The sequence below is a fragment of the Cervus elaphus genome, chromosome 6 (assembly GCF_910594005.1).
Source record: "Cervus elaphus chromosome 6, mCerEla1.1, whole genome shotgun sequence".
Taxonomy (NCBI): Eukaryota; Metazoa; Chordata; class Mammalia; order Artiodactyla; family Cervidae; genus Cervus; species Cervus elaphus.
This window is the reverse complement of record NC_057820.1, coordinates 25,140,663-25,155,461: the sequence shown is the minus strand read 5'-3', so window position 1 is coordinate 25,155,461 and position 14,799 is coordinate 25,140,663. Positions and strand designations below refer to the sequence as shown.

The window sequence follows — 14,799 nt, the reverse complement described above, 5'->3', positions numbered from 1 at the left end:
TTTTTTTTTTAATCAATCAATTCAGATCCTAGATACAGTCAACAGAATAAACCCCGCCACCTTGCCCCAAAAGATACACATCTTAATCCCCAGAACCTGTAAATATGTTACCTTGCACAGAGAAAGAGACTTTGCAGATATGATTCAATTAATTAAGCTGAGACTATCCTGGATTATCAGATTGAGTTCAACATAATATAAGCGTCCTTAAAAGGGAAGAGGAAGGTCAGAGTCAAAGTGAGATTTGCAGATGCTATGCTGCTAACTTCGAAGATGGGGAAAGGGGCTATAAGCCAAGAAATGTGGACTCCAGAAGCTGGACAAGGCAAGGGAATGGGTTCTCCCCTAGAGCCTCCAAAAGTAATGCAGTCTTCTCAGTGCCTTGATTTTTGCTCAGTGAAACTTATTTCTGGTTTTCTGATCTCCAGAGCTACTTTATGTTTTAACATACTACTTTATGTTTTAAGTTACAAAGCTTGTGACACTTAGCTACGGCAATAATATAAAACTAATATGCTAGGACAATCTTTATAAAGTCAAACTGGCATATATAATATCATCTTAATGCAGCCAGTTCCATTAGACACAAATTAGATTCATGATATTAATACTAGACCCACACCAAAAAAAGGTTAAAGTCTGTGAAGTTGCAGAATTAAATGACATTTACTACTGTTATATTTATACACTATATATAAATTGGAGGACACAAAATAAGCAAAAAGAATATTATATCAACATTATGTAATATCAGCTTAATAAACAATTTCCTTTTCTTAGTGCAAATAAATATATAGTGAAAAAAAATCAACAAATGGGCAAATCCTAAGCTAAAGCTTTAGTTGGCTGTGTTAACTTTGGACAAGTCACTTATCCTGTGTTAAAATTTAAAGAAGGGCTGAGTTGTTAAATTTCCAAAGTGCTAGATAAGTAAATAACTTTGGTACATGAAACTATAGATGTCAAGCAATAGTTGAATCACTAAATGCAGCAAATCATATAACAAAAACTTCTCTTTTAATTAATTATATATATATAATTGTCATCTCATGTCATCTGCTTATCTCACTTTTTAACAAGAGGGAGAACAAATCTAAGACTCAAGAGCTTAAGCAAAGGTATCAAGCTAGAATTAACACTATTATATTTTCTGTGGACTTAAGTTCAATTATTGTTTCTTTATAGGAAGTGATACAGGTTTTCCATTTATAGCAGTAGTATTAACTTTTCTTTCAAAATAAACACATTTAATGTTTAAAAGTAAATTGATTTAAAGAAAATTATTTAACAATAATACAAATAGTATTAGAGAAAAGAAAAATCATGAATACCAAAATGGCCCAAGTTTTAGGACCACTATATTAGATGACATTTAAGTTTTCTTTCAGCTCTTAAGACTGTAAGTACCACAAGGCCAATGGGGCTTCTATAGGGCTAAAGAGAGGCTGCTGTTACCCTCCACATGAGTATTATTAATTCCCAAATGGGCATTTATGAAAATGGTAAAGAAGTGGACTAGAAGCCAGAAGACTTGAATATTGATTTACTATAAGCTCACTTTGTAGCCTCCAACAAAAAATTCCCATGCTTTATCATCTTCAGTTTTTTAAGTAATATTAGCAAACTATCATCTTTACTAATTTACACTTCACATTGGATTCCAACCACACTAGTCTACTCAAGTAGGCATTTGAGAAACACAAATAACAAAATCTAATAGATTATTTCAAAGCCTTACCATACTAGACTTCTCATACCATTCTATCTTTTCAGGGCAGAGCCTCATGCTATTGAAAATCTTCCAACTTTCATGGAATACATATCCTCCTTGAAAACTATTCTCCCTTAGATTTCCTGACAATACAGTCTCTCCTGCTTTTATATATCATACATATATGTTAATACATACTTTCATTCATTGTTGCACCATGTATTCATTCAACAGTTATTTATTGAATATTCCTAAGTGTCAGACAGAGAGGCAAAAACTAAGGATATGGTGGTAAACAAGACTGGTTCTTTAAACAAGCTGAGCGTATCAAACAAATATTCACAGTTGTGATAAGTGCTTCAAAGAAGTAGAGGCTCTGAGAGTCCTAAATGAGGTAGCTAATCAAGACTGGAGCAGAAGGGTCAAGAGAAGGTCTAGAGAAGGTTCTTCAGCTAAGGTCTAAAAGAAGTAGTCAGCCAGGCCAGGGGCAGCAGCAAAGAGTAACAGCACGTGCAAATCTCTGTGTCAAAGAGGGGAAGATGAGCTGGCAAAAAGAATACGGACTACTAAACAACAGGGTAGGAGGGAAAAAAAGACCAGACCATCACTGAAGCTGAGGGCTCACACTGGCCAAAAATGTGCCAATCTCAGCATCAAAAAGAATAATGAATGTAACCAACTCAAACATATTCAATTTATTAATCTCATGCATTCAAAATGATAATTTTTAAAAGTAAAAAATTTAGAAAACTCTCAACTTCTTGGATACCACCGGAAATAATCAGGAACCAAAAACTTCTTACAAATACTATCAATTAAAAAGAAAGAATTTATTATGCCTTTCCTATACAAATTCTATTTCAGGGTGACCAAGCAGTCTTGGGGGGGAAAGGGATGAAGAAAAACTCCTTTTACAGAAGAATTTCAGTGTGGAAGACAGGGCACAATTAGAAAGTCACCATTCTGCAACTCCTGATAAAGTAACTGATTGAGGCAATAGCCATCAGTTAACGAAACCATTAGGTTAAAGAATGATGGGGAACTTTATAGGTTAGCCTCACCACCTGAACCAACTGGTCAATCTTAGCATCTCTAAAGCAGACAGCCTCTTAACAGGAAGCACACAGCACACCTGCAGAATATTCATGCTAAAAAGTCAAACTTAAGTCTAATAAAGTACCTAAAAGCTAACTTCATTCACCAGAAATTTGAGGCATAAAGTTAAATGATTCTACAAGGAAACAGAAATCTAGAATAAGGGATATTTCACAGCACAACTGGTTCAATTTCTTCAACAATTCACGAGCCAGGTTAAAAAAAAAAAAAAGAAACCTTAAGTAAGAAATTATCTATACTGAAAAGAATTCTCTATACTAGCAGACATAACAAGAAAGTAAATGTGTGGCTCTGTTTGGATCATGATTTGAACAAGCCAATTGAGGAAAACTTTACTGAGACATATGGGGAATCTGATTAAGGCCGGGTATTAGATGATACCAAGGAGCTGTGAGTTGGAATGACTCCATGGTTTTAAAGAGAAAAGTACAGTAAAGCAGTAAAATAAGAGTGAAATGATATGTTTGAGGTTTGCTTTAAAGTACTTCAGCAATTAAAAAAAAAAAAACAACAGACGAGGAAGGAGGAGAGAGAGCAAATGTGGTAGATTCTGATTTTTGTTCAATCTATTTGGTAGACTATGGGGTCATTTTACTATTCTATTTTTATATGTTAGACTTTTTCACAGTTCAAGAACAGTGGACGTTCAGTGGATTTGAGAGATTAATGACCTTAATTACTTGATTTGGCTTCCCTGATGGCTCAGATGGCAAAGAATCTGCCTGCAATGTGGGAGACCAGGGTTCGATCCCTGGGTCAAGAAGATCCCCTGGAGAAGGGGATATAATACCCACTCCAGTATTATTGCCTGAAGAGTTCCATGGACAGAGGAACCTGGTGGGTTACAGTCCAGGAGGCTGCAAAGAGTCAGACACAACTGATCAACTTACACACACTTGATTGGGTAAAGAAAAAATTTAGAAACCAGTGTAGTCTAAGAGGTAACTGAAGATAGCAGCAGGGGATCCCATTCTTTCACATCTGTTCCAAGTAGATTATGAAGGGCAGAAGAGAGTGATAGGCAGCAACAGCCGAAGAAAGATGTGAAATAAAAGTTGTTTTGTTTTCACTGTTTAAAGAAAAAAGAAATTGCAGACTATTTAAATGTGGATGAGAATAATCCTTGGATAGAGAAGCTGAAGACTTTTTTTGGTGGGGAGTAAAAGGTGGAATGGGGCAATGGGTTGCTGGGAAAAATAATCCACAGCACATGCGGCCCCAGAAGGTGGGAGGATATGAGATCCAAAGCACAGGCGAAAAGAGAAAAGAATGGATACAGAGGGAGATAGATAAACTAGGTTTGGCAATGGGCAGCTGAAGGAATTACAATGAGGGCTTCTATTTTCTCTTTGAAGTAGAGGTCAAGGCCATCTGCTAAAAGCGAGAACAGAGAAATTTGAGATTTAAAGAGAATAAAGGCTTAAAATAACTTATAGAAAGCAGGAGAATAGAAACTTCACCGGATTACCAAGCAATGTTGAGGGCCCAACTTGGGTTGGTGGTTAAGAATCTGGAGGTACTATTCAATCTCCTGTACTGTATGATTTTCTCCAGCGGTATCTAGATAGATACCAGGCTTACACAGGCTTCAGGTTGTTCTTTCAGGGAAACATGATACAAGGATAAGCAGGTTTAGCGTCTTGGTAAGAGTGACTGAAATGGAAGGACAAGGACTCTTACGCTAGTTAGAAAGAACAGTGAAGGAGCTGATTGAAGTGTAGAAAGTGTCAGTGGTCTAAAAATCAAAACAAGGTCTAAGAACAGCTATGTTGAAAGTAGTTGAAAAGGTAGGCTTAAAAAGCAAAGGTTGTGGGATGTTTACATTAGTGAATTATGGAATTAGAACAGTTTCAGATGTTGCCAACAAAGAAGGCAAAGGCACCCCACTCCAGTACTCTTGTCTGAAAAATCCCATGGACGGAGAAGCCTGGTAGGCTGCAGTCCATGGGGTCGCTACGAGTCGGACACGACTGAGCGACTTCACTTTCACACATCGGAGAAGGAAATGGCAACCCACTCCAGTGTTCTTGCCTGGAGAATCCCAGGGATGGCGGAGCCTGGTGGGCTGCCGTCTATGGGGTTGCACAGAGTCAGACACAACTGAAGCGACTTAGCAGCAGCAGGCAGATGTTGCCAAAGTCCAAGGTAAGATTTGTGGCTAAAGTGAAATGAAGGTCTTCGGAATAAAAGGTAGATGGCATGACTGTCTGCGTACATAGGTATGTGAATGCTAAAATAACTCAGATTGACAGCACAAGTCAAAAAGCACAACTCAGAAGAAGATAGCGCTAAATCGTATCCAACTCTTGCGATGCCATAAATTATAGCCTGCCAGACTCCTTGGTCCATGGGATTCTCCAGGCAAGAATAGTGGAGTGGGTTGCCGTTTCCTTCTCCAGGGGAACGTCCCGATCCAGGAATTGAACCCAGATCTCCTGGACTGCAGGCAGATGCTTTACTGACTGAGCCATGCACCAAAACTCAGAACCAACTGCCAAAGTGTTCAATGAATAAGAGGTCCTGTCCAGGAAGTCAGCAGATAACCGAGATTAGGTATATCAGACAGCAAGTGCCTCATACAAATAGGAGTTTTTAAAAATGATGCAAAAGCTTCACAATCTTTGTGGAGTAAACTCAAACTCCTTACAACAGCAGGCCCCAAATTCACCACACTGTGCCAGGCTTTCATGCCTTTGTCGTGTTAGTCCCTCTGCCTAGAATATCCTTTTCTGACTTTATCCAACCATCTAAGTCCCTTAAGATTCGACTTTTCCTCTACATTCCAAAGCACTTTGTATGTATTTTAGTGCTTTCACACATCTATTTTTTGTAACTGAATGTTTATTAGACAACCTAATTGAAAGTTTGCTATTCTATCTCCCTAGAGATTATGAGCAACCTTATAAACCCAGTATATATACCTTATATACCCAGAGTCTTGACATAACAACACACACTTAAAGGAGAATGAACCCTTTTCATTCTGAAAATGAACAGCACCAGATTCAAACTCCCATTTTTCCAAAGAAAAATAAGTGTAACTATAATAACATAGTTGAAGAGACTTCATGTCAAGAAACAAAGGAAAACCTTCATTTTTCCTTTCTTTTTCTTAACTATTTGAATTTCCATCTAACTTCATATTGTTGCAGGAGGAGAATGAGAAAGATATATTACTTTCTTATAACACAAGAATGAAAAATTCTATTTTCTTCATTTTATTGGTTAATAATTATTGAAATTCATGTTTAATAAGTTACTAAGCTTCCAATGACTGAGTAGGTGAATTCTAGCCAATCAATCGAGTCACCTAAGAAAAATGAAACAGAAGTAATTTTAGGAGGTAGCAAACTGCAGAAAAGCAAAAGGAGCATTCCAGAGGAAGCCAAGGAACCTGAATCTGTTTCCCTGTACATCTCAGAAGACTATGGACAAGGCACAATTCTCTCAGTTACCTCTCTCCATCTATAAAATGGAGGTAATAGAGAGTTCTATTTCATAGAGTTCTTGTGATAATTAAATATACTAATCCATACAAGATAAAGGGCTTCCCTGGTGGCTCAGTTGTAAAGAATCTGCCTACAATGCAGGAGACCCAGGTTCAATCCCTGGGTCAGGAAGATTTCCTGGAGAAAGTAATGGCTACCCACTCCAGTATCCTTGCTTGGAGAATTTCACGGACAGAGGAGCCTGGTGGGCTACAGTCCGTGGAGTCGCAAAGAGTCGGACACAGCCAAATGACTAAGCATATAAGCATACATACATACATACATACATACAGGATAACCCTGGAACATACTGCCACATCAGCTAGTAAGGAAGCTATCAAAGACTAATTCTACACTTGTGTACCAACATGACTTGGGAACCAACCTTAAGAGGTTTACACTGGCTAAAGATGGAACAATTTAAACATCTATATGGAAAACAGCAATGGACTGAAAAATATCAAATAATTTAAATACTTCAGTTCCTGACATTTAAAAAAAAGGTTACCTCTGAAGAAGGATAGGGAACCAAATCTTTATTTTGAAAGCTAAGAATAAAGGAGAAGAATTATTCAAATTGTAGATGAGGAGAAGTTTCTCTTTACAGAAGTTATTTCAACCAATAAACGGAAAAGGAAGCACACAGTTGGAATAATACCATTTGGCAACCCCTAATGAATTAATGGACCTTGGTAATCATCACCAATGGCCACTGGTAACATCACAGAAAATGGAGACAATCCGATATTATATTCCTCTTGATAAAAAAAAAAAATACAACACTATTTATAAAGTAGTCTTGCAAACAAATAAAAAACTGAGTGATCAATATAAATAACCCCTTAGATCCAACCCAATTTACAAGAAATACAGAGGACAAAGGTATATTAACTATACAAAAGGAATGCAATCATAAAGTCCTGACTGTCAACTTCTATAGGATAAATGATCTGATTTCATCAACAAATTGAAAAATAAAAAAGAAAACTAAAAAGGGGGACTTACAGAGATTTAAGACAAATGAAAGTGAACACTACTGTTCACACACTTGAGTAACAAAACCATAAAGAAAAGTAAGGAAGTGATCAACATAAAAGGCAAAACTATTTCCTTTGATGGGGAAATGACTAGGAGAAGAATGTGGAGGGTTTCTGAAGTGCCTGGTTAGCAGTCCACCTCCTGACATGGGCCAGTGGCTACAAAGGTCATTCATCTTATATACAATTTGTGAAGCTGTATTTCTGTGCAGCTTTACATGCATGTGTTTTTACCAACAACAAAAACTTTAATAGAATGGCACTAAACACAGAGGTCTTATAATCATAATCATGCCAATCTGTCTTTCCCCTAGTTGCTATCACTATATTTGAACATGAGAAATAGCTTTTGGAATCCTGTGGAATATGATATTTATAACTCCTCCAAAAAAAAAAGGTATCTACTCAAATGTTTTGAACAGTGCACTAAATGATATTATATGGTCATGGTTTCATATCTGAAAATGAAAACCTCTTGTACTTACTCGTCTGTTGCTGCTGCTGCTGCTGCGTATTAAATCCTCCAAATCCAAGTCCGGTCCCCAGACCAGTACCTAAGCCAGTACTAGTTCCAGTTGTCGTGCCAAAACCAGTCCCAAATCCAAAACCTTTGTTCTGAGTACTGCCAAAGAATCCTTTGAATGAAAAATGAGCAATTTTAAGTTAAAAAAGATAGCTGATCTGTAGCTCATTTTCTTCTACAAATGATACATTATATCTTCTTACCAGTAGTGCCTGTGTTAGCTGGAGTAGAAAAGCTGAATGCAGAACCCGCTGTGGTAGACGTTGTCCCAAATCCTCCAAACCCACCTAATTAAAAAAGCATAAATAAAATAGAAATGAAGAATTTTTGAATACATACGAGGTAATTTCTTTTCTAAATTTTGTAAGTATTTGCCACAAGGCAATATATACCTTTCAACTAAAGAGGTGATTAAGTTATGGCTGAGAAAACATGTTAAGCCTATTTGGTTAATGTTTGTGTAACAAATACTAAAATGACTGTACTTTTAGAGCAGGAACAAATGTCTACAAGACACAGGCTGTTAATATTAATGAAACAGGCTAGGTGTTTACTGACTGGTGGAACTGATCAATGTGGGCAGTTTTTCTAAATGGCAGCAGTTCCTAAATTCCAGCAGATGACTGCTACAGGAGAATGGTAGTTGAGTAGTGTTATATGTGTTCTCATTTTCCCCAAGAGAAATAGAAAAATTTAGATTTTTTAATGTGAAATTTACATCATTTAAAACCCGAATTCAACTGACTTTTTGCAACTAATTCAAATATTTTTAAGACAGTGTGATAAACATCATATCAGCAGACTGTGTTGCCAGTTTGCAACCTTGGTTTTGGTGAATTAATTTATATTCTAACTTACATTTCTACTTAGTCTCCATCAAGACTAAGCAACTTTTCAAATTAAACATCCCAATATAATGACTTTTATACAACAAGAACGTTACTTCTTGAAGAGATAAGGAAAAAAAAAAATCAAAGGCTGTAGTGGCCTCAAAGGAGAGCAGAGCCATCACCAGACCCTGCACCACAGTTTGGGAACTGACAGATACACAAATTTCATTTTCAGATAAATCTAAAGACAAAACTAATCTTTACCGATGCAACTTGACATACGAGTGGAGTGGAATGCTAGCCAATATAAAATTGCTTTTTCTCCCCTTACTGTCAGTCTCTGATTACCAAAGAGATGCCAAAAAAGCCTTTTAAAACAGATGTTTGAACCATTAGTCCTCTCTGAGTTACACTGCAGACTTTCTGGGATTCTAACTTTCAGTCTCATATATTTCTGGCATAAGAGACAGAGATTCATTAATATTGTAATGTAAGAGATACAAAAAGGAAAAAAACCCACAGCCCATTGATAGTCATTACATGATTCTAACTGGGAAAATTATTCAAGAATAGACTACATGTTGCATCCAGGCACAACCAAATACTCTATTTACTTGTAGATTCTACTGTGGTACTGCAAACTGCAAACATTTTGATAAAAATCACCTAAAGTACTAAATATTGTTCCTAATCTTTTTCATTACTTCTAAGTGTTACAGAAAAACTACTCTGAATTGGCTATACGATAAAAGCACTGGTATCTTGACATGCTCCATAACATGAAAAATATTTATTAATAATAATGGGTCTGCTAAGATATAAAATTTAAAAAGTATACAAGAATTTCAACCAATCCTTTGCTGAAAACTAAGTTAATGAAGATACGTAGAAGTAGTTAAAACAGTTATCACAACTCAAAACTTAACAGTGACAACTCCAAATGAACACGAAATCAAGCAAATACCAACTGGTTTATTTATTGTTGAGTTACGAGCTGGGTGGGTTTGTTTGGAAACACAAATTTCAGAATAATGTTTCTGTTTTACCCAGTGCCAATTTTAAGCAAAGAAGGAAAAGTAAACATACCAAAAACAGTGATATGTGACCACTTTAAATATACCCTAATGATAACGGATTGTTTAATCTTTGGAATACTCAAGTATTCTTCAAAATGTTTTCAAATCAAATGCCAAGGTCATATTCACATTGCAGTAACAAGTGACTGCACAAAATGCCAGACTTTCAAATAGGTCTTAGGGAATAAATCATGCTTACCAAATGCATATAATTGGCATGGGCATAAGTGGCATGTTAGAGAATATGAACAATAAATTCATATACGAGCAGCTGAAGAACAAGACTTTTCTATAGGGTCATTGTATGCTAGGTACAGAGACCTACTTAAAATTTTTTCATATATATATATATAGACACACATAGTTTGTGTTTTGCAGAATTTTCAATGAGCTTGAAATGATCCATATGGATATAAAATCTTCATAATTATCTTTTTTAGTGCAAAGATGTCTAGCCTACATTTTAGAAGTCAGTGCTATCTGAAGATAAATTAAACTGCTCTGGTCATTTCTCAAAAAATCCAGTAAAGAACTGGGGATTCTTACTGTAATTACAGTATCTTACAGAAATGTATCCTAATCTGCTCAGTTTATTAAAGAAAGACATTATTATTATTATACAGATTAAAAAAAACAAGACAGGTTGCTGCTGTTCGTATAAGATTTGTTTCTCTCAGGAAACACAAAGACAATCAAATGAATTTCCAATGAAAGATGCAGGAAAAATGGAAAAAAAATGACCGCAGGAGTCCAAGAATTCCAGGAAAATGGGCCTGACTGTTGAACTTATATTTTGAAAAGAGATATTTAATAATTTGGAAGACGTATTCCACTCAAAATAAAAATCCACTCCAATTTCAAATCACTCAAATCTACTCAATCAAATGCAAATTTAACAAAGGAATATTATATAATAACTTGCAAGACTTCCCCAAACCAAATCTTTTAAGAGTCAAAACTTAATACAAATGTTTTTGATTCGACGTTAGGAAATGATTTTTCTTTTCTTATTAGACAAGTTGCTGTTCTTTCTCAAACTCTGGAACCACAAAATATTCTTGGACTCCAGCTCCCAACATTCGTTACACAGACGACCCGCATATCTACCTGCACTTGCCAGACTGTTACCAAAATTGAACGGAGTCGCCGAGGTGGTAGAAACACCGAAATTCCCAATATTAAAGTTCACTGCAGGATTAGCAGTTAATCCGAAACCCCCAAAATTAAACCCACTGGCGGTGGAGTTGGCAGTCTCAAGCCCACCAAATCCTGATAGGCGTGCAGGCAAAGAAACAAACAGAATTTTAAAAGGGGAGAGGGGGAAGAAAAAAGAAGAAAAAGAAAGCAAGATAAGGATTAGAAGAGTCTGCAGGAGGTTTCACAGAAGTGAACAAAGACAAACCCTGACTTTGCTCCAACCTGAGTTAAGAAAGCCGAGGAGGAGGCGGGGACAGGAGGAAGGGGCAGAAGCCTGCAGTCCCGCAGCGAGAAGCTAAAGGGCCAGGGCCGAGGGAGCTGCAGGGCAGCGCTTCAGGCTCCCCAGCCGGATCCTCGCCGAATCCCGCAGCGGGAAACCCGCGAAGAGTTCGCGCAAGTCCTGGAGGCTGCGGCGGGGAGGGGAGGGAGGACGGGTCTCTGGCAAAGGGTGACAGAAGCCGCCTCGGGTCTCTCTGAGCCCGACTCCCGGATGGCGGGAAACGCACCCTAGGAGGAGAGGGGCCTGTGGGGCCCCGCGCGCGCGAGCGAGCACCGGGTTGGGCCCCCATCCCTCCCGCGGCCTCCTCAGGAGCCGCCGTCGCCCACTCGGCTGCCGCCCGCCCTTTTCCGAAGCCCCCAAAGTCTCCGCGCGGGCAGGAGACCCCAGGATCCCCAAGCCGAAGAGTCTCGGACCGAAGGGCCGGACCGAAGACCTCCCCTCCTCGCCCGGAGAAGGTCCGGGGAAGTCACTCACCCGCGGGAGCCGCGGTGGCTGCAGCGGTACCTGAAGTGCCAGACGGAGTACCAAAGTTGAAGGCCATGTCGCGGGAGCAAGGGACCAAGGTGCTGCTCCCGCGACACTCGGTGCACTCCGCTTTTCAATCCGGCGAGGAAACCGCCTCCAGATCAGGGAGTTCCGCCTCTTTTCTGGCCTAGCCATACAGGCCGGAATGCTGGAAAGGCGTAGGGGGTGGACGTGGAGAGGGAACGCCCCCGGCCCGGCTAGCTTCCGGGAGCCCTGTGGCTTCACGTGGCGGGGAGCTGCACAGCCTAGCTCAGATGCAGGGAAGCTTGCTGTGACCTGTCGCCCGAGAGCCTTTAAAAAACGGCTCTAGGAAGGCCCCCTTGGGAAAGATGTGCAAGCAGGCTGAATGCCAGTGTCTAATGAAGACAGGGTAGGAAAGAAAGCTAAACCGTCCTTTTCTGTAGTGGAAAGTGAAAGTCGCATCCGACTCTGCGACCCCATGGACTGTCGGCCGCTAGGCTCCTCAGCCCGTGGAATTCTCCAGGCAAGAATACTGGAGTGGGTTGCCATGCCCTTCTCCAGGGGATTCCCGACCCAGAGATCGGACCCAGGGGTCGAACCCACGTCTTCAGCATTGCAGGCAGATTCTTTACTATTTGAGCTACCCAGGACGCCCTTGGAGAGTCATTGGAACATTCACCAAGCACCAGGTCACTTAAAGTTATGGGGTAATACTGGGGGTGGGGCGGGGGGAGAAAAAGGCAGAAAGAAGTGCCTCTGAGAATTTAGGGTTTTTTGTTTTGTAGAATTTTTGGTAGGTAGGGTGGGAGGAAAGTTCAAGAGGGAGGGAACATAGCAGTGCTTAGGACTGATTCATGTTGATGTATGGCAGAAACCACAACATTGTAAGGCAGTTACCCTCCAATTAAAAATAAATTTAAATTAGAAAAAGAGAATAGAGGGAGAAAAGAATTCTTGGTGGGAAAAAAAAAAAGAATTCTTGGTGGAGATTTTGTAGAATTATGTGATTCTTAAATCTATGTGCTTTTGTAACTTTAATACAAATAAAACCAACAAAAAAGCCATATGTCTATTAAAATTGTTTTTGGACCTAGCAATGCTACTTCCAGGAATTTATCTTGTAAATTATTTGGCAAAATTAATGGAATACAAGGTTATCTGTTACAACAGTTTATAATAACAAATGATTGGAAACAGTGTTTTGCCTAAATAGTTGCATTCATACAAAGGAATACTATTCAGCGATACAATAGGAACAGTAAAGCTCTGTGTACTGAAAAGAAAGATCTCAAAGATAAATTACCTACACACAATACCTTGAATATGGTATGCTACAATTTCGGTGGGGAGAAAGAGGGCTAGAATATGTAATTACACATATTTGTATAAAATATGCCTGGAAAGATACGTGTTTAAAAATGAGTAACTGGTTTTCTGAGAAGATGAATTGGGTGGCAAGGAGATGGGATGGCGGAAAACTTTGCCATATAAAACCCATTACAGGTTTCGAAAATGTAAGTGAGTAATTAAATAATTCTAAAAGTGGTCATTCCAGGAGTCTCAGTGTTAACACTGGTATATGGATGAGGACAACAGGAATGGAGACCGAAGAGCAGGTGGGCTTAATGATTGATGGGTGTGGAGAGGCAGGCAAGCAGGAGTCCAGCAGGAGTCCCTGGTTCCTGGCTTGTACAGCCAGCTACTGTGATGACATTGGAACTTGGGAGGAAGATAAGGAAAAATTAAAAAATGAGTTCCTTGCTTTACTTACTGGATTTGCGCACAAGCTGGTTGAGGGTATTCAGCAGGTGCTTGGATATGTGGGACTGAGGTTAAACTGAGAGGTCCATGATGTTTAGGTTGTTATTGAAGCCTGGGAGCCAATGGGATTGTCAGGGGGAGAGGATCAAGTGAGAAGAGGTTACAGCTGAGCACCAGTAATATGACCAGCGCAGAGCCCAAGAGACAGAAGAATCAGCCGAGCCAAATCAGAGAAATTATGGGTAGAAAAGGAGAACCATCTCAGATGGAAAAGAATGGCCGAGCATTTCTTCAATACAAAGCCTCCCCTGATTCCACTCCTGTCACTGGCTACTTTAATATCCTTAGGCAGTTACCACCACCAAAGAACCCACCTGCCAATGCAGGAGACATAAGAGATGCAAGTTCCATCCCTGGGTTGGGAAGATGCCCTAGACGAGAGCCTGGCAACCCACTCCAGTATTCTTGCCTGGAGAATCCCATGGACAGAGGAGCCTGGCGGGCTACAGTCCATGGGGTCGCACAGAGTCGGACACGATGGAAGCACTTAGCCCGCCTGCTCTTAATCTTAGTGCCGTGAGGAAGGAAACTTTGCTTTGTTTACTGGTTGTGTTCCTAGTGCTAACAGAGTGCCCATCCACACGACAGGCTCTTACTCAGTAGTCTGGGGTGAATGATCTCCTTGACATGCTTCTCTCCCTTGCCTTTCCCATTTCTATCTCCAAGTCCCATTATTTTGGTTGCAAAGAGTCGGACACGACTTAGCGACTGAACAACAACAACTTATATATTTTATCTTTTAAATATTTCAAAAATACTTCATTTCCACTGCCATTTCCCTGATTCAAATTTCTGTAACCTCTAGCCCAGACCAGGGATCAGCAAATGCCAGCCCACGGGCCAAATATGGGCTGCTATTTTTGTAAACACAGTTTCTTTGGGTGGCAGACATGCATTCACTTACGTGGTGTCTGTGACTGCTTTCATGCTTCAAGAACAGAGGTCAGTAGTTGTGACAGAGAGGCTTGCAAAGCCTAAACTATTTTCTAAGTGGCTTTTTACAGAAAAAACAATGTTTGCCAGCTCCTGCCTAGACTATTGCAGCAGCCCGTACTATGCAATGAGGACAGTTGGACTGTGACCTTGGCTGTTCATTCTAGGTTGCCTGGTGAATGAGCGAGCTGTGACTGGGGGTTCCCCCTTCTCCTAGGGGAGGGGAAGGGCTGCACCCATTGGTGGGTCCCATGTAACTGGTGTCTTCACCCCAGCAGTGGAGATTGTAACATTCTGTAGG

The 14,799-nt window shown here is 39.7% G+C and overlaps 1 protein-coding gene across 2 annotated transcripts in view; it reads right to left on the bottom strand.

Moving 5' to 3' along the window:
• The window catches only part of NUP54 (nucleoporin 54), a 44,999-nt gene extending 33,097 nt beyond the window's left edge, over positions 1–11,902 (bottom strand). For both annotated transcript variants that reach the window (XR_006341751.1, XM_043906437.1), the window contains exons 1-3: positions 11,733–11,902; positions 8,079–8,162; positions 7,838–7,987 (exon numbers count right to left, since the gene is read on the bottom strand). Coding sequence is in view for 1 of the 2 variants with exons in the window: in XM_043906437.1 (XP_043762372.1) it covers positions 7,838–7,987; positions 8,079–8,162; positions 11,733–11,799 (301 nt within the window). In the remaining variant the exon portion in view is untranslated. The remainder of the gene's footprint in view (positions 1–7,837; positions 7,988–8,078; positions 8,163–11,732) is intronic.
• Positions 11,903–14,799: the final 2,897 nt, after the last annotated feature.